The sequence below is a fragment of the Suncus etruscus genome, chromosome 20, assembly GCF_024139225.1.
Source record: "Suncus etruscus isolate mSunEtr1 chromosome 20, mSunEtr1.pri.cur, whole genome shotgun sequence".
In the NCBI taxonomy this organism is placed as follows: domain Eukaryota; kingdom Metazoa; phylum Chordata; class Mammalia; order Eulipotyphla; family Soricidae; genus Suncus; species Suncus etruscus.
Window position 1 is genome coordinate 3,870,433 of NC_064867.1, and position 20,670 is coordinate 3,891,102.

The 20,670-nt window shown below is 36.0% G+C and overlaps 1 protein-coding gene across 1 annotated transcript in view; it reads right to left on the reverse strand.

Annotated features, from left to right (window-relative positions):
- STAC (SH3 and cysteine rich domain) overlaps positions 1-20,670 on the reverse strand; it is a 182,688-nt gene that overhangs the window by 17,474 nt on the left and 144,544 nt on the right. Inside the window, exons 8-9 of the mRNA XM_049766469.1 lie at positions 12,384-12,448; positions 10,388-10,476 (exon numbers count right to left, since the gene is read on the reverse strand). Coding sequence (XP_049622426.1) covers positions 10,388-10,476; positions 12,384-12,448 — 154 coding nt within the window. The remainder of the gene's footprint in view (positions 1-10,387; positions 10,477-12,383; positions 12,449-20,670) is intronic.

The following is a 20,670-nucleotide window of genomic DNA, read 5'->3' on the forward strand; positions in this document are numbered from 1 at the left end:
TTCAGCTTAAGGGCCATTTGGATGGAATTTGGTAAATGTCCCTGAACTGTCATGGATAATGCTCTCCAGAACCTAATTGAAAGAGGCATTTGAGTGAGAGGGAGGCAGCTAAACACATTACTGACATTCGGGAAGATCTGGGTTCTTGACATAGTGCAGCATCAGAACATAATATGCATCAGACACTTTCCACAAATAGCCTTAATTGCATTTTGATGTCCTGGTGACTGTGAAGATTATTTTTAAATCAAATTGGTGCATTAGAATTACATTTAGTTTTAATTAAGTTGATGCATTTGCCAAGCAGTAATGTACTTAGAGAATGGAATGAGACACCAAGGGAGTCTTATTTTGTTTTACTTTGTCTCCTGGGCTCTCATTTTCTTATTTTATGGAAATTATAAAGCTTTGCAGAGTGAAGGACATTACCACCAAGTTACATGCCAAAAATTCAGTGTAGACCAGAGTACTGATCATCGACTAAGAATTAGGAAAACTGTATTCCAAAGCTGCTAGGCTTCTGTTTATCTTTGCATAAGTACAGTTGTTCTTAGATTCAGGGAAAATTATAATCTGCAGGAACATCAACCAACCCCTGCACGTTGCCAGCTGGGATATGACTTTCTATATATAGATGGAGCCCAATAATCTATATTTTAATATTCCCCAAAAGCTTGTTGTTGTTTGCCTTTAATCATTCAAATTACAGTTTTCTTCTCTAATAAAGACTATTGGTTAAGTAACCTCATATTTGCTAAAATAATTCAAGGGTATTTCTGTGTAAATTTGAAAGACTGAAATGAGCAAAAATGATCATCCATTGGGGTATCTTTTCTAGCATACACTTCTGTGTCTTCTTTTTCAATGTCTTTGAACTATTTCCTACTTTGAAAGCTGTCTAAAGATGGAGAATAATGAAAATGGTACTTGTCAACAAAAACACAAATCAGTTGTATCTGGTGGAAAATAGCCAGTCAGTACTCCATGAATACTGATGACATTTGCATTTATTTGTAAATGCAGGCCAGCACATCTGATTATCTATGTCTGATGGGAAGTGTGAATTCTTCTTTGAACTAGTTGTGACATAGTAATGACACTCTCATTCACTTATTAATGATGCTCCCATTCACTTATTAGTCAAATAACACTTATTTATAAAAAGTGTGTTCATTTTATGTTTGCATAGTCATGGTTTTACCATTTTTTTAAAAATACAACCATGAATAATAGGGCAATGGAGAAATGTACAGTGCTTAGGGCATAAACCTTGAGTACTTTGTGCCTTGTTCAATTGCCAGTAATACATGTGGCACCTAAGCCATACCAGAAGTGATTCTCTGACCACATAACCAGAAGGAAGTCTTGAGCTGCACTAGTTGTGGATTCCAACTCCCTTGTCCCATCCCTGTTTCCCCACCCCATGCCACTATGAATAAAGGATTAACACTTCATGAACAGGTTGTAACATATTACAAGTTTTCTGGTTTTATGAACCAGAAAACAATCCCAATAAAGTTGTAAAGAGCAATGTGAGTAGATAGTATGTGAAAAATTAAAACCTTTCCCTGATCTGCTAATTAAAATATAATAGTCAACCTTACAAGGAATAAAAATAAGTCATAATCAATATTGGCTGGGATGCTGGGAGTTGGAGGAAAAAACCAAAGGGCTTGGAATTCATCTTCTGGGTTGCAGCCCCTACTTTACTTTCTACTACGTCAGCTCATGGCTTGATTTCCTATCTTTCCTTGCTTCTTTGCTTATTTCCCACAAACTTTTCGTTAATGAAAAGATTTTTCATTTGCATTCCCCATCTATTTTTGAAACATCAAAAGAAATGCTCTAGCTCTTCTCTTTAACAATTTCTCCTTCTTTAACCTTTCCTTAAAGTAAAGAAGAGATGACCACTCATTAACCAATTTTTTCAGGCACCAATGATCCGATCCTTCTTCTGGGAGCCTTGGGTTATTTATGATATTTGCAAAACCCTCTAAAAGCTCCTAATTCAACTTCAATGCCCTTTACAAGTACTGTAGCAACAGTCCAGATTTGCTGCAGACCTTCCACAGGATTCTAGATGGATTCCTGTGTGGACTCCTGTCTGGAACCACTTATTCTCCTTGAGAACAGGTGAAACGGTCACCTAGAAGATTGACTAGTGCTGAATAGTGGGTAAGTAATGGCATACTAGAAATAGTATTAAGTTAACATAAATTTTAACTCAATTTCAAGTGGGTTCTTGAGAAGATCACAGACCAATTTTGGCCAATCTATCTCCGTAGATTGTTATGAATATTAACTGACACAAGTAGTAGCTATTCCATTCACAACCACCCATAGAAATATCTAAACATGAAGCTTCTAAGGAGTCTGGCCATTTAAGAATATGAACTATTATTTAGGATTATTAAATAAGATATAATTTTATTTCAGCCCATCTCTCCCATGGCCCAAAACAAGTATCCACTTTTGAACTTTTAATTCACTTGTATCTCTCCCTTAGTCCATATTATTGGTAGGAAAATTCCCTTTTTATCTTATTGGCTTATAAATGACTTTTTTGTTCTTCTCTCTATGAAATATGCCATTATTATATAAATGTTTACAGAAATTTAACAAAAAAGAAAATAATTTATATGGGGAAAGCCAAACTTAATTATTTGGAAAAGACATTATAGTTGCTAAAATGTGCATTCTAATCTTTACATCTTATTTACTCTTGATCTATTATTTTAAAAACCCCAAGATACTTTAGGTGACTGTTTGTAGAGATATTTCTATCTGCTGATTATTAATATGATATAACAAGTCAGCAAAACAACAAGAATTGATTTACTACTTATTTAGAAAGCACATTGGTGTGAGTAGGAAGCTCAAGACTGTTTTTTAGACTTCTGACCCCCCAAACGAAGATAAAGAATAGAGTTACAATGCAAACGTAGAGAGCAGGATTTACTTTCATCTAAAAATCTGAGGATGTATCATCAAGTTTTTATTAATGATTTATGTGAATTTTGTGTATGGAGTGAGCATATGAATGCGTACCTATTACTTTATGTGTTTACAAATGTGCATTTGTGTCTGTGCAAGTGAGTATATGTGAGTCTTTCTCTGCCTTTCTCTCTCACATCTACTTTGAGGAAAGATGATTTTGATGGCCATGTAAATTTGTGTGGCAATCTGCGATAATGCTGCTAATACTGATTATAATGCATTTCTCCAGTTTATATTTCAAGTCGCATTTTAAAAAGCTTTGTTCATGAATCAAGCTGACTTTTTATAAAGTATAATTTTCAGAACTCTTTAGAAAACATAATAATAAGGGTGACTGGCGGAAATTGTCTAAGACCTTTAATTACACAAGGTTATCTGCTATTCAGGCTCATTACTCTCTAAGGATCCATAATGGCCCCTTCATGTTATCAGACTTCAAATCATGACCAATGGTTTGGAGAGCTCTCCTATGCTAGCATCACCCCTGGCACAGGAATGAGAAAATGCCTTTCTGATGGTGCATCATGCCAGCAATTGTAAAAAGCATTTAGAAGATAAAGGATAGCATCCTTCTTCATCACTGGTCCAGTGAAAGTGTCACTGGCTATGCTTGTTCAAAGGTTAGAGAGAGATTTTACTGTCTTTTCTATTGATCCTTTGGGTAGTGCTCATGTAACAGGTGTTTAGAAGTCTAAAAATAAAACATTGTGAAAAGATAAAATTATGATGAGAAGGAATCTAATACAAATTATGCACCACATTTATGCTGGGCAAAAATCCTACATTTTATTTACTTTGTTTTCCTAGATAGGAGAAAATTGAAGTTATAAGAAATCAAACAACTCACTTAAATTGATGCATCCATTGAGAGTATGCTGGAAGGCATACTCAGGTCTAGTTGACCTTGAGATGAGATATCCTATTTTGTTCTATAATACCTTGTTTTCTCTTACTGCCTTCCCACAATAATGGAGAGACAGGTTGAAGAAGTGGTGATGGATGGATTTATGGAGTCTATTTTGCACTGAAATTGTAGGAGAGAAGATTGTGTAGTCTTCTGCATTTAGATTGCATTTATGATTTCCAACGGCAGTCTAGGAGGAAGACACACTTCCTAAGAAAAAAGTGGTAGCCCTGGACCCATATCCTGAGAGTTACTTTCCTCACTCCCACCTCACTTCAACTGTGAGTTCTTCCAACTTGATTGAAATCTCTCTCTTTTTTTTAGCAATCTGACCCTGAATTACTTCTGGTTTCCTTTTCTATGATTCCTTCTTGGCAATACTATTCATCATGATTCAAGCCAATAACTTCTAGGAAACAGATTCTGGCTAACTTTCTTAGCATAGTTTGTTTCTTCTTTTAAGGTTTCTATTGTATTAACTTGAATTATATTTTCTCACTAAATGCATAGCCAACTATAGCAGCAATAGTTCACTTAATATTTGGAACATTCATTTATCAAAAAATTATTAAGCATAGATTTTTGGGGGTCTCACCCTGTGACGCTCAAGGGTTACTCCTAGCTATCTGCTCAGAAATTGCTCCTGGCTTGGGGGACTATATGGGACAACATGGAATTTAAAAGGGTGACAGAAGGTAACAAAATAATTTGTGTGTGTATATAAAATATTGTATCTATAAAAGGAACATGTGGGAGGTGGCCATGTGGTTCTTCTGGGGAAGGAAAGAATACTAATGTGAATGGAAGAGAGAGGTGACGGTAAAAGTAATGAAAGCAAAGTGTACAGGTCACAAACGATGATACTGTGAGGGTCGTGGAGGTCACTGTGAATATTCTGGCCTTTCCCCAAGGGTAATGGAAGGGCAATAAAGAGTTTGAATCAAAGATATAGTGTATGTATCATAGTAGACTTAAGGAAGGCATAACTTCATTTACCTTTCACAAGGGGAGAAGCCAGAGGCTTAACTAGCTTGTGTCACTTTTCTAGACTTCAGTTACAGAATGATTTGACTACAGCTTCAGCCCAGAATCACGGATGCTCATCATTTCTGTTTATACTAGTTTTAGTCAAAGATTCAGGGAATCCATACTGTATTCTTTCTTTGCCTGTCTCATTTCTCAAGCCTGAAAAGAAATCAGCAACTCCTGGAGCATGAATAGAACTGATTGAAGCAACATTATGAAGCTCCTTCTAAGTGAGTGCAGGCAATATTGTTATCTTTATGAATTATGGTCATCTTGTATTGGGAAGCCTGAGAACAATTTTATTTTTTACCTTTACTCAGTACCTTTTATTTTGTTTTATTTTTGGTCTTTGGGCCACACCTGATGATGCTCAGGAGATATTCTGCACTCAGGGATCACTCCTAGTGCTGCTCAGAAGACCATATGGGATTCTGAGGATTGAACCCAGGTTGGCTGTCTGTAAAGCAAACACCCTAATCACTGTACTGTTGCTCTGGATCCAGGACCCAGGACCATAATTTTCAAAAGAAAAAGCTGAAGTTTATCAAAGTAGGAAACAGATAAAAATAAGAGAGGCTGAAATGTGACTCCATTAGATACCCTCTAAGACACTGTCACTTTGGTGTCTTCTTTATCAAATGAAATGGATGGAAAGGGAGGCATGGGAGCAAGTCTGAAACCTCAGCTTAGGTAGGGCCTCCTACAATAGCCCAGATAGCAGACAAAAGGAGGGACGGATATGGTAGATTTTGCTTAAAGGATTGAAAATTAAGTACATTTTAGGTAGGAGATGATGGAAAGACTAGGGTGGCTGGTTTCAAGTCTGGGCAGACAGTGACATTATTTAATTCCATGGAGCAGGTTTGTGGGAATAGAGGACAACCCTAGACAGACAGGTAATGCTGAGAACTTAGAAGTTTGGATACCAGTTGGTGTTGGACAGAAAAAACCTTCCTTACTATTGATTGGATGTATAATAATTGATTGTGGAAGTGATGAATGATGAATTTTGGTTTTGCAAGTTTGTCTGATGTGCCCACAAGTTCACATTTGTTATTCCCTAACTTACATCTTCTTGTTTCTCTTTCCTGAGGGCAATACTCAGTAAATGTCTTTCAATCAGAATTCAGGCAGATAAGAACAATCTTATTATTATTTTTAAAATTTCAACTTTATTTATATTTATTTATTTATTGCTTTTTGGATCACATCTGGCAGCACTCAGGAGTTATTCCTGGCTCTGCACTCAGAAATTGTCCCTGGCAGGCCGGGGCCCCACATGGGATGCTGGGATTCGAACCGGGTTCCTCCCAGGTCAGCTGCATTCAAGGCAAACACCTTGCTGCTGTGCTATCTCTCTGGTACCCAGACCAATCTTACTATTTTTAAGAAAGAATTTCTACCTTATGATTGAAGGCGAAAAAGTCAATTCACAAAGCCCCAGTTCATTCAAAGAATTACATGAAATCCCTAAAGCATTGCCTTATACATTTTAAATCAAATGGCCAGCTTTTAAAATGAAATCTACACTCACTTGCCAAAAAATATCTAAGTATGATTTATTACTCCAATCTTGCAGTATATGTAAGGCAGACATTTCACTCCTAGGGATGAATAGTCCTGTTTTCCTGGAAGCAGACTGTAAATACTTTATTCGTGACCAGACAATTTGACTTTCAATGACCTGCGACCAACTAAAATAAGCATAAAATGTTACACCAACACCAAGTAGCTAGCTAGATGCCACCATGTCAGTTTAATAAAACTCTATATTTCTCTCTAATTGAGATTTTTATTTTTTATCTGATTATTTCAGAAAATTCTTCTAATATAAATGTGGACTGTGAACAATAGGATTAAATAGGAATTCTAGATATCTAAATGATAATCTTAAGAAGAATCTAACATACTATACTTATTGCAATGTTAAGCTATGCCAACCTGATCAACAGATGGTAATGATGGGCTATCTGCTGGAGTTAAGGCACCATTCCATGGATGAATCCTAGGCATATCCTCTGATCTGCGGGCCTTATTAGAACTCCAATAGAATATGAATCGCTTCATAAAGGTTATCTCCTTCCACACCAATGCCAGCCTTTTCAAATGGTGCTTACAGTCCCAACCAGTAAATTCAGCATGGTGAGCCTTACTCAATAATAAAAGACACTTGGGAGAATATAAGAATAACTTATATTACCTTATACTTAAGATGTATGAGAACTTAATTGTATTTACACAGTTTAGGCCCTGAACCCGTCTCTGGAACAGCCTAAGTATCAGAAAGATCTCTGGATCAATGATATCCTAGGATCAAGCCAGAGAAACCTGTTGGATTTTGGCATGATGCGCACATCTTCCATGGAGTCTTGTTGGAGGTTGCAGTTACTAAAAGTAACTGAGCTGTTGAGGTTAATGCAATGCCATTTAAAATCTGGGACCAGATTCTAATAGGAATCTTCTTTTTCAACCCTCTCCTTTTTCTATTTTAAATACCATATTTTCCAGCATATAAGACAACTGGGTGTATAAAACGACCCCCTACTTTTCCTGTTAAAATATAGGGTTTGGGCTATATTTGCCGTATAAGACTACCTCTCTTTTAACTCACAGCAAATGGAAGTTAAAAAACATAAGAGAAAAAGAGTAGAACCCTCAAAGCTTAACAGTCTATATTTAATAAAGCTAGACTTTGGAGCGCCAACAATAATTTTACATTTGTTACTTGTAGTGAGTGACTCTGATTTTTTAAATTGTGATCTACATTGAGAGCAGAGAGAGGGGGCTCCTCCAATAGCAGCTGGCTGGGGTGCAGTGGTTAATAGGATCGCTAGAGGGAGACAACATTGAGAACAGGGAGAGGGGGCTCCTCCAAGAGGAGCTGGCTGGAGTGCAGTGGTTAATTGGACCGCTAGAGGGAGAAAGAACGCCTCCTCTGTGTCCCCTAAAAGCTGAACAGAGGATTGAGCACCGGAAAGCCGCCTACCACCCATGACACCTGGCAGCTGGATGGGATGTGGCACTTGGTAACTCAGCTCCTCTATGTGCCCTGAAAAATGAATCAGGACAAGCAGAGGACTGAGTGATAATGCCTGGCAGTTGCATGGGATGTAGTGGTAAGAGGGGGAGGATTACTGAAGGACTCCCTGAAGCTGGAGTAAGTTTCAGCATGCCATATACCGGCATATAAAATGACCGCTGACTTTTAAGAAGTTTTTCATGGGTTAAAAAGTCGTCTTATACTCGGAAAACACGGTAATTTTTATTGAGACCCATGTGAATTACAAGTTGTTCACACTTATTTTTAAGCTACATAGTGACAGTTAGTTAGGACAATTCCCCACCACCAGTGTTGACCTCCCTCCACCCCTGTTCCCAGCATGCATCCCATACTTTCCTCCGATACCCCCTAGACCTCTAGTGTAACTGGGTCCCTTTGTATAAAACTTGTTGCAGATCTTGATTCTGTTGTCATTTGCGTTGTTTGATGTTTAGGCCTGATCAGTATTTATTTCCACTCAATGTTCATGTGACTGTTTGCTCCTGGTACCATCCACTTTCTCCCCCCCCCCCGCCCCACTTAATTTATGATGCAAACCAAATTATTCAAGTCTGTGGTTCTATTGGGGAAAAAAATAGAAAAATGGAAGGAATCTAACTAGGAGCTATCAATATCGATTTAAAAGAAGAAAAAGGGAGAAAATGAGAAAAAATGAAGACGAAGAAACAAAGACTAAATACTCAACAGCTACAATTAACAACTACTAAACAAAACAAAAGAGAGAGAGAGAGAAAAAAAGGAGGGCTAGGGTGATGCCGTATTGTGTCCCCCCCCCCCCCATAGGCACAGTAAGTATTGGGGAAATTTGAAAGGGAATTCTCTTGGCTTGGAATGTTACCTCTTTTTTTTTTTTTTTTTAAATGGGTATATCTGATGCTCAGGACTTACATTCTGAGATTTGATCTCAGGGATCAGTACTAGAAAGTAAAATGAGGTTGGCTGCATATAAAGCAAATGCTTCCCTCAGTATTATCATTCTGGCCCAATCTTCTTTTTAGGGGATTTGGAAAAAGTGAAAGACTAGGTCTGATTTCACTGAAGAGGAAAACCACATTTGGCAAGTGCTATAGGTAAGGGTAAAGACAGTAGTTGAAAATTAGGGAGAAGTACAGGTAACTCAAGTGCTCCAGAGGGAAGAGACAGGGGTTTAGAGAGCCGTTAGGGATTAGGTGGCTGATGACTTGGTCTGAATGACATTCAAGCAAATGAAGACACTCCAGATAGGGTGTATCTCACTCAGGCTCTGAGATTTCAATAATTTGTACATCTCATTTAGCTTTTTTTTTTTTGGGGGGGGGGGTGTCACACCGGGCGGCACTCATGGGTTACTCCTGGCTCTGTGCTCAGAAATCGCTCCTGGCTGGCTCCGGGGACCTTATGGGATGTTAGGATTTGAAACACCTTCTGTCCTGTGTCAGCTGTATGCAAGGCAAATGCTCTGCAACTGTGCTATCTCTCCAGCACACATTTAGCTATTCTTTCTAATAGGAGAAATGTCTCCAAGGGTACTTCTGCATATAAAAATGCCCCCCCCCCCTTTATCTTGTTCTAGGATGGAAAATGAAAAGCCTTCTTCTGAAGTTCCTTATATTTTGGGGAGAAGTGAATAGAGGAAAAGGGGAGAATCTCTTACATGAGCTGGGCCAATGAATATTATACTCCATTATAAAAATCATGATAACTTCCAGTTACTGAATGTTTACAACTAAGTACTTTTTTATATGTTTCATGAACATGAACCATTTACCCTCACTCTGAACAAGAGCTTAATCGTAAAAGGCTAGAGAGTCGAAAACATCTTCCCTGGAGGGAAAGAGGCCATTACTAAAAAGAATCAGAGAAATGAGATGCTTTTAAGTGGCTTAAAGTTACTTCATAAGTAGACTGTGAATACAAGAATGTATGAATGTGGCCCAATGTCCTTCACTCCTCCAGTGTTGCCTTTACCATTTTTAATTTATTGATTTACTCTTCAAACAAAAACATACCTCAGAGTGGGGAGTTGTCAGAATCAGTAGGACAAAGTTTAATTCTTAATATCATGTTACTTTGGGGATTTTCTGGTAGACCTCACCACATGCCAACTGCATCTGATCTTAACCTTCCTAAAAATTATTATCCAGTTCATATACTATAATCATGATTCTATAAGTGGGGCTCCAAGGGAGTAGCATTGACAGCCCCCACAGACCAGTAATAAATGCAAATTCTCAAATCTCACTCAGACCTGCTGATAGTTTCAGTAATCTGAATCACACAGTTTTCAGGGTCATTGGTTGCACACAAAAGTTTAAGCATACTGTTCTGAAATTAGGAGGTAGCACGAATCAAATATTTTATAGATATAAAAAACAATCACTAAAATTTTCTTTCTTTTTTCTTTTTAACATTGTTTTTACCTCATTTCCAAATCTTCATTCTCTTGTGGTACAAATTTGTACAAGGCAACATAGGTGTTCACTGTTAATGGGTCTTTGGGAAGAGATCCCTGAAAAAGAAAATGAGAGAAAAACGAGAGAAGGAATGGGAACAAATTGAACAAAGAAAGAAAATAGGAACCAGAGAAGCAAGTGTACTATAATTCTGGTATATAAAATTCTAGTATTTAAATTATTATCTCAAACTAAAGACTTGTTAAACCACAACCACAGATTGAATTTGTTTGATTGAACTGAATATTTTCAATCTGTTAGCTGAGTGTGATTTGATTAGAAACCATTTAAAAAGAATTATGTAGAATTCTTTGAAAAGAAATACTTCAATTTTGTTCATTTTTTTGATATAGTGCTTCATGAAAGGGGCATGGGAAACACTCTTAATAGAAATAGGGGCATGTAAGTAATAGTGAAAAACAATCTTCCACTACCTATATAGGCTTTTATCAATTAGCCTAACATTTGGTGTACAAGATATTAGATAGAACCAGGTTCATTTACTTGTGAAAAAATATGAAGCATAGTTATCTGGTGTTAGATTGATTTAGCTTCTTTCTTTTGTTATATTTTATTTTAGTGAAACAACTGTAATCTACAGAGTCCTTCATAGTTGAGTTTCAGATATACAATGAATTAGGGCTCTTCCTACCACCAGTGTCAACCTGTTTCACCAATGGCCCCAAACGGCATCCTGTACCACCACCCTTTGCCCCCTGGCCTGTCAGGGTAACAGACCCCTTTGAGTTTAGATTGTTTAGATTGTTTAAGTCCCTTGATTCTATTGTAATTGACTTTGGCCTGGCTATTTAGTTCTGTCCATATTTATTTTCCTGCCAATGCATCCAAGACCACTTAGCCTCTGGCCCCCAGCCTTTGTTTATTTCTTTCTTCTTAGTTTTATAGAGAAATGAGGGAATATGTGGTAAAATAAAGTAATTTATTCCCAAGGTTCTATTAAAAAGGCGGGAGTGCCAATTTAAAAGATAAAAGATTAAAAATGCAATAAAATAAAATTAAAAAAAGGTGTGTGTGTCAGTTTTTTTTTTCTATTGGCAGTGAAACATTACAAATGCTACCAGTTTGGGGGCCAGAAACATAATTGTGGCTTAAAACATTTGATTTGCCTGCAGCTGCCACAGTTCTAACCCAGATATCACATGAACACTGCCTCTGAGCACAAAATAGGGAATCTTCCCCGAGCACTACCATGTATGGTCCAAAGGTGCCCCTGAACAAAATCCACCAGTTTACATGAATTATATATTATGCTCGAATTTTACAAAAGTTCTGTTTGGTAGATTCTATTGTCCTCAATTATACAGGTTTGTTAGCTCTTATTATTAACCAAAGAAATATTAATGCTATATAAAGGTTTATAATTTGTAGTATATATAATAAATGCAAACAGCATTTACATGATTTTAATGTTAGTAGCATTACATATGTAATATGTATTAGATGTATATGTAGCATGACATATGTAATATATAATAGAATTGCTATAACCTATGTATAAAAGAAACAAAAATTGTAAACAACTATCCCATTTTTTACTTGTGATTTATTCTGCTATCCCAATATTCTGCTATATTGTTCTATTTTTTCTTTAAATTCCAATTTATTCTGATTATACAAAGTTAAATGTGATTTGTATTTATATTATAAAAGTCATAAATAATGATTTATATGCTATAGAACATGAATCAAGTTATATGTAACATGTAAAGAAACAGTGGACAGTACAAGATTTATCCATTTTGCCTTTGATGCTCTGTAATTTTTTATCTATTCCGTAATATTTTATTTATGGAATAAATTAAAATATTTATGAATATATATGACATATTATATTGCATCATTATCTGCTTCTCTGAAAATGCTAGTCTGACTCGAGAATCCCCTTAGTGATGATCTACTTTGCAAAGAGATCAGATATCTCTTCTGCGAGCTCTGTAAATACCTGGTAGTTTATGCTCTTTGCTTGGTCTTCGAAATCGTCAGAGCCATTTTCTGGATATGTAAACACTAAAGGAGACAAGAAAAAGCAGGGACTTTGTGAATCTGGACATCATATTTTGGAAACATATTTGAAAAGATGTGGTTGATCTAAAAATACCTATATAAACTACCTTCTCTGCCCACCTATACTTTTGTACCTCTAAATACAAGCATGTATTTATTCCTTTGTATTGTTAATTGTATTTTCACAACTTGGTCTCATTCAACAGTGCTTTTTTTCATAAGCAGAATCCATGCCATTCATTTCTGTGGACTGTATTGAATTGTTCATAGGGTGGTAGGTGGGAGAGAGCCCAGGTTAGGTGTATTTGTTTTACATTTTATAGACATCTGATTCTTTTTTTTATTTAAGAAAATGCATTATATACTTGATATAATTGATCATAATACATTTGTTTCAAGATGAGGAAAAGCAAAGTTATCAAAAAATGGAAATAACACAATAAAAATTATTTTAAAAATTTTAGTTTTCTTTTTTTTTTCTTTTTGGTTTTTTGGCCACACCTGTTTGATGCTCAGGGGTTACTCCTGGCTAAGCACTCAGAAATTGCCCCTGGCAGGCACAGGGGACCATTTGGGATGCCAGGATTCAAACCACTGACCTTCTGCATGAAAGGCAAATGCCTTACCTCCATGCTATCTTTCCGGCCCCAAAATTATAGTTTTCTTAAGTAAAAAAAAAATGGAAAGAAATTAGAATAAAAACCTAAAAAATAAAATGGAAGATAAGAAAAAAGAAAGAAGAAAAAGTTCAGTAGCAAGTATCTTTGTGAAAATTATTATCTCCAATAAAATCATGAATACAATAGCAGAAGGTTTTGTTTTGTTTTTGGGTCACACCCCAGCGGTGCTCAAGGGTTACACCTGGCTCTACGCTCAGAAATCGCTCCTGGCAGGCTCAGAGGACCATATGGGATGCTGGGATTCAAGCCACCGTCCTTCTGCATGCAAGGCAAATGCCTTACCTCTATGTAATCTCTCTGGACCCAATAGCAGAAGGTTTAACAAGCTCCCCCCCCCCTTTTTTTTTAAAGATAAAGGATAAAAAATACAATATAAAAGGTGAGTGTGTGGCAGTTGATGTTTGCATAGGCACAGCAAACTATAGGGGAAATAGAAAGAAAAAAACCTTTGGCCTAAAAACAGGGAGACTTTACCCATGAAGTATCCTGGCATAAGATTAACTACGGGCTCCAGGCATACTAAATTGTCCAACCCCAAAGTCTCTCTGTGGTCCCAGTAAAAGTCTTCACAAACACTAGACACCTGCTTCTTATATCTACGTGTAATATAGTGCTGCTGGTTTCTGAGGGCTATATTCTGTTTTGCAAATGAAGATTTTGTGTTAAATGCCATTTTTAAATGCCAAGTCCATATTTGCTTTATTCTTATTGTCAATGCAATGGGACTATTATTCATTAAGGAGATTTCATTTAATTTGCTCTTGAAATGTAAAATTTCTTCCTTTGGCATTTGAACAGCCCCTTGTGGTCTTTGATTAAGAGCAAGGCTTCTGGGCTGGAGAGATAGCATGGAGGTAAGGAGTTTGCCTTTCATGCAAGAGGTCATCGGTTCGAATCCCAGCGTCCCATATGGTCCCCCGTGCCTGCCAGGAGCAATTTCTAGGCATGGAGCCAGGAGTAACCCCTGAGCACTGCCGGGTGTGACCCAAAAACCACAAAAAAAAAAAAAAAAAAAAAAAAGAGCAAGGCTTCTTAACATGGGCGGCAGCTTTCATTGTTCACATCCATAGTTATGGGATGGGAGGTCCCTGATTGATGGCATAGGAATGCTGCTATAGTTAATTCACTCAAAACTACTCTGTTGACCAATATCATGGATAGCAGGTTTATCTACTCAGTCTCACCATGTTTTTCTTCTTTAAACATAAATGTGAGAAACCTTTTCAAATTGTGGTGTTTTGATTAACCTACTTTTATTTTGTTAACATTTTTATTTATTTATTTTAATGAATATATTTATTTAAGCACCATGATTATAAACATGTTTGTAGTTGAGTTTTATTCATAAAGATGTACACCGCCCCCTTCACCAGTGCAACCTTCCTACCATTAATGCCCCCCCCATTTTTCTCCTCCCCCACCCTCTGCCTGTCTTTGAGACAGGCATTCTATTTCTCTTACTCACTTTTGATTTCTTGATACTTATCTATTACATATAGTCTCATTATTCTTTCCTTACATTCCCTTCTAAAGATCCAGGAAAGATCAGTACAGGGAAGAGAAAAATGCTATGGAAGACTATAATCAATGTTAATTGTTTGTTGGACAATCTCCATGGTCCTTCAAATGAGTATCTTAAAACAGAGCTACTGTAATTCACCTAAACTTAGTGAACATACATTATTCACTAATATATATTAGTGAATATATAAGTACAAACTATATAAGTATATATATATATACATACATACATAAGTACAAATTATATAAGTGCAAACTATAGAGTACTTCCCAAGTCCATGAACACAACTTTGTTATTTAGAGGAAGCCAATATACCTTTTTCATGGAACTCTGGCTTCTGGCTAAGACAAAATGAAGGCCTGATACTAAGGACCTTGTGTGCTTCAATTTCTGGTCACTCAACTCATCAGCTTCAGAGAGAAGTAATATTTTCCTCTGGTAGTAGTTGTGTGATTATCTGAAATTCTTTTATAAAATGTTGATTCTGTATGTATAAAATTGGGTGCTTTAAAAAGAATATTTGAATAATTAAATGGAAATAAGTTAACTACCTTCTTAGAAAGGCCTCGATTGGATAAAAGAGGGGAATATATCTGATGTATGTACAATGTTCAATTTGAACTAGTTTGACAATTATAATGTAAGTTCACATGATGTTAGCTTATTATTGAATATCCATTAGCCATTGGATTCAAAATATGTACCATTCTTTGTGAGTGACGCTGAAAATTATTTGAAGTGACCCTGAATAGATTTTAATTTAGATAACTTCCAGAAATGAAATAGTGCAAAAAAATATAAAGATTTGAAAAACCATTTTTTCTGGCACTTTCTAACACTGTGGTTTGAGGGAAAAGGATTACAAATAAGCACATATTTTACAAAAATTATATGCAGTTTGTATTTGGTGCTTTCACTTGTTTTACTGAGAGGGGAACAGGGAGAGAACTTAAGTAGCAGAGCACATACCTGTCCTGAGTACAATTCCCTGTATTCTATGTCTCTCTGTCCCTGTGCACAGTCATATATAGTCTCAATAGCCCCTAAGTGATGCTGGGCGCCCTGATTACCATTAGGACAACAATGAACCTTAGGTCTTAACTCCCAAAGAGGACATAACCCCACTGAGCTTTATTAGAGTGTTTCTATCCCTTCATCACTGTCTCTATCTCTATCTTTCCTATCTCTCTCTTTCGTATAATTCTATAAATCAATCATTTCATCATTTATCAATATATAACTTGGTTGCTTATTTCTCTCAGGACAAGAATTCAAAGAACTTCAAGATATGTTTTCCAATACTATAAGTGGAAAATGAATCTTTGTTAGTTTTGCTACATACTCCTCCAAAGAATCTCCTTTTTCTCTTTTGACAGAGGTCACACACAGTCGTGGTCAGTGACTAGAGATAAAATTCAAGACTTCACATATGCTACGTACATGCTCTCCCACTTGAGCACATTCTCAGACAATATTATTTTGCTTTTCCATATTCTGTCTTGCTTCTATCACTTTGAAGACCTTTGTTTTGAATGAGATGATTGTTTGCTTTTTTCCTCTTTAATTGGATAGTGATTTGCTAGCATATCTGGCACTGACACATATTTGCATCCCTAAAATAAAATTCAACTTGACAATGGTTGCTTAGAAATGCATGATAATTTAATTTAGGTAACATGGTTAAAATATTGCTAACAGTTATGATTTTAATATAGGGTTACTATATCTCACCACCATCAGATTAACCAATATCCTCCTCAATCATTGTCCTTATGTTACTTCTGGCTTACCTCTTCATTCACCCATCTTTCCCATTCTAGTTCAGTAATCTTAGTTTTTTACCAAAGGCCAAAGATTTGCCATGATTTAATACTGTCCATTTTTTTTTGTTCCTCCATGAACCACACATGGGTGAGATCATATGGTATTTGTCCTTTCCTTTCGGCTTCACTTAATGTGATATCCTTCCAATACTATCCCTATTCCAGGAAATTTCAAAATTTCATCATTGTTTATTCAAGCTGCAGAGTATCCCACTTGTGTATATACACCACAGTTCCTTTATCTATTCATCTGTTGTTGGGTATTTAGATCGTTTCCATATCTTGGTCATTTTACCAACCACTGGAATAAATATAGGTTGCATATTCTTTTTTGAATTAATGATTTTGTATTTTGGGGGTAGATACCAAGCATAAGAAACACTTGGTCATATGGAAGCTCTATTCTTATTTTTTTTTTGAGACATCTCTGTACTATTTTCCACTGAGGCTAACCCAACCAACATTCCCAAGAAAACTGGATGAGAGTTCCACTTTCACCACATCTTATCAACACTGGTTATATCCAGTCCTGCAGTGAAAATGACCCATTTTTAATGATGTGAGATAGTATCATATTGTCATTCAGATTTGTATTTCTTAATAATTGACAATAAATATTTCTTCATATAGCTACTTGTTGTCCATAACTCCTCTTTAGGGATAGATTTGTTTATCTCCTTTTATAATATCTTGATGAGTTGTTTTATTGTTATTATTGTGGGTTTTATGTATTTGTGAGTTTTATGTATTTTGATGTTAGTCCTTTGTCTGATTTATGCTCTGAGAATATTATATCTTATTTAGTGGGGGTGTCTTTTTAATTTTAGCTCAGGTTTCTATTGTTGTGAAAAACCCAATTTAATTCGTTTTTTATTTTTGTTTGGATGAGGTTTGAATCATACCTAGTGGTTTTCAGGGCTTACTCTTGGCTCTGTGTACAGAGAAGACTCCTGGTGATATTTGGGGGACCATCTGCAGTGTCAGGGATTGAATCAGTGGCATCTGCATACAGAGCAAGTGCTTTACTCACTATAATATCTCTTTTGAACTCATTTTAAATTTATAAGGCCCATTGTATATTTTTGTTTTTGCTAACTTTGCCAGTGGAATCATATAACTGAACATTCCTCTGAAGCCCATGTCTTGGAGAGTTCTGCTGAGGCTTTCCTCAAGGTATCTTATAGATTCTGTCTAATCTTTAGGTCTTTAATCACCTTGGAATGTCATGTATGGTGTGATAAAGAAATTCAGTTTATATTTTTACATGCATGTGAAAGATTTTCTTATTTTCAAGGAATTATGAAGCCAAATATTATACTCCAACTTTAGCTAGGGCTTACAATTTTTGATATAATGATTTTTTAATTACATAGTTTTGAAATATACCAAATTTTATAATAAAAATTCTAGTTTAGAATCTATATCACCTATGAAGCATATATGAGAATAGAATGATGCTTTTTATCTCCAGAAATACTGTTGTTGTTTTTCCTTCTTTCCATCTTTTTATCCTTCCTTCCTTCCTCCTTCCCTCTATCCTCCCTCCCTCCCTCATTCCTCCCTCACTCCTTCCTCCCACCTTTCCTCCTTTCTGTCCTTTCTTCCTTCCATCTATCATTCCTTCCTTTCTATTCATTTTTCTTTTCTTTTCTATTTATAGATACCAACTTTCTTTGCACTGAAGGGGGCTTTTAAGATTTGCATTTCCCCAGAGTGTCTCTTTAATCTATTACCTCATCCATTTCCTATACTTTTCCATTTATTGTACATGTATGAGTCCCAGTTATGTACAGAGAAACATTAGCTTTTACCTGCTGATGTCTCTGAATTCATGATTTTGGTCACTTTCAACATCTAAAAAATTGCCTTATTTATTGTCACCTCATCCATGAGTTAATTAGAAATTTCCTTTTTATTCTTTCTCATAGTAGTTTTAGGAGTGTTAAAGTTAGAAACATTCCTTAAATATCCAGCTATCCACAAAACTGGAAAGATTATATTCTCTACTTTTAAAGAGAACTTTACTGATTGAAATTCTAAGTGTGTACTGGGTAAACATGTCATAAATATTTGTACCTGTAACGTGAAATTGTCCACTGGAGGGGGACCAGAACAAGAGGCATTTGCCAAAAAGGCCATTAAAATATTAGAATTTTTGGTGCATGACAATTTAAAATTTGAGACATATAACCAGTGAATACTAGAGGCAAGGGTAAATTTCCCAAATTATGAGCTATCTCTAGTCTCTCTGGGCATATTATCTATGTATTTATCTATTTAGATTTTTTTTTCTAAAGCAGGCAACATAGGGCTTTATAATTCCTCAAGTGAGTATGATTTGCTATTTTTGAAGAATTTTTTTCTAGGAACTTACCTTGTTTTTGTCTTGTCCCTTCTGCATATCTGCCATAAATGTTATGATCAGTTACAGTCATATTTAAATATGACTATTAAAATTAGGCAGAAGTATCATTGTTTGGCATTTTGAGCTGAAATGGGCAACCTAAATTGTACTTTTTCCTTTGCTCATTACATTGCTTCAAATGGAGTTTCAAGTAATTAAGTCAAAGGTGAAGAACAATTTTTCTCCCCTTCATATTCTGATTCATCCAAGAATAGTGTTGAAAAAATTAACCAGAATCACTTAGCACTGCCCAAGACCCTCTCATAGAGAAAAAGCAGAGATTACCCTCTTAGCAGTCAAGAAAAGAGTATGACTTGTACCGTCTTTTACATTGGCTTTCAATATATTTTTCAAGGATTTTGACACAACCCTTGGTTGGCAGAAATGATACCTACATACATTATGAGTTTTTTCCCCCAAAACATAAATAAAAATCTGTAACACAGAACTAGCAATGAATGAAAACTGAAGCACTGCTTCTGAAAAGCCAGCCCATTTTTGGTCATGCCTAGGAGAAGAGTGGGTACAACATATAGCTCTGAAGTGGGTCTTTCTCTGTGTGGTATCTCAAACTGCATGCACAGGGGATTAAGTTCAATCAAAGGAAGATGTTGTGAAGCAAACTGCTACATAATTAATCCCCCTAGCTTCTAAGGATGCATTGTAAAGAAAGCTATTGCTGATCAAAGGAATAGTTAATAGATCTCCAAAGCTTTTTTGGTGGTTTATTGCTTGCTAAGTTCTTTCAACAGTTCTCTTTGAATAAGTCTATTAAAATGACCCTTCACATAAAAGAAATGGCAAATAATCAACTTGGTATTTCTGAGTGTATTATTCATGCCTTGGTTTTCTTATCTATTTACAAATGATGTATTATACAAATAATGTATTTATGTGTTTGTATGTGTGTGACCTGTGAGAAATAAGAGTTGGACTCAGTAAACTTTTACTCCTATTGCCTAAACTTTAAGCATATAAATCATAAGCAAATTCTATTTCAATAGGTCTGGTACATGCTGTTCTAGATTCTGCATTTCTAAAAGACAGAAGTTCAGTTGCTGGTCCATGAGCCACACCAGGATAGAAAGCTCCCCAATACACTTGGATATTTTGCAAAATTATAATGACTTTATTAATAGCAGGCATAATTCATATAACTGTGTTAATGTGGCATTAATGTATTAAATTTCTTTTATTTATTTCTTTTTCATTTTTGGTTTTTGGATCACATATGGCTGTACATGGTGCTTACTCCTTCCTCTGTGCTCAGAAATCACTTCTGGCATGCCACAATGGAACATATTGGCTGGCAGAAATTAAATTTGGGTTATCTTAATGAAAGGCAAGCATTCTATTTGTAATCTCTCTCACAGCAAATTTATCTGATTTCTAAGCATAGCTCTTCACATTAGGGAATCCACGAAAGACTAACTACTTTTTGAGTAAAGAAATCTCAATCTATAGGTCCTTAGCTACTAATTTGGTGGGCAACAACAATAATAAAGCTGCCAAGAGTCCTAGAGCAGAGATGCCAGTGGTATGCCTTAGCTGCTGATATAGGAGAGCAGTAGAAAAATTTGTAGCTATAGCTGATAAAAGGTGTGAGGAATGAGGTGAGTTGGGTCAAATCAAATGTTTTGGCCTGATCTATGAGTAGGATGAGGTTTCTATTTGCTGAGTAGGTTGGCCAGGAATGTGAGCTGGTTTGGACAGGTGGAGAATCGGAAATCAGGAGTAAAGACTGGGTGTATTAATTTGAAGATGCTTTTGCCACTTTCAGATGGCTATGGTCAGTA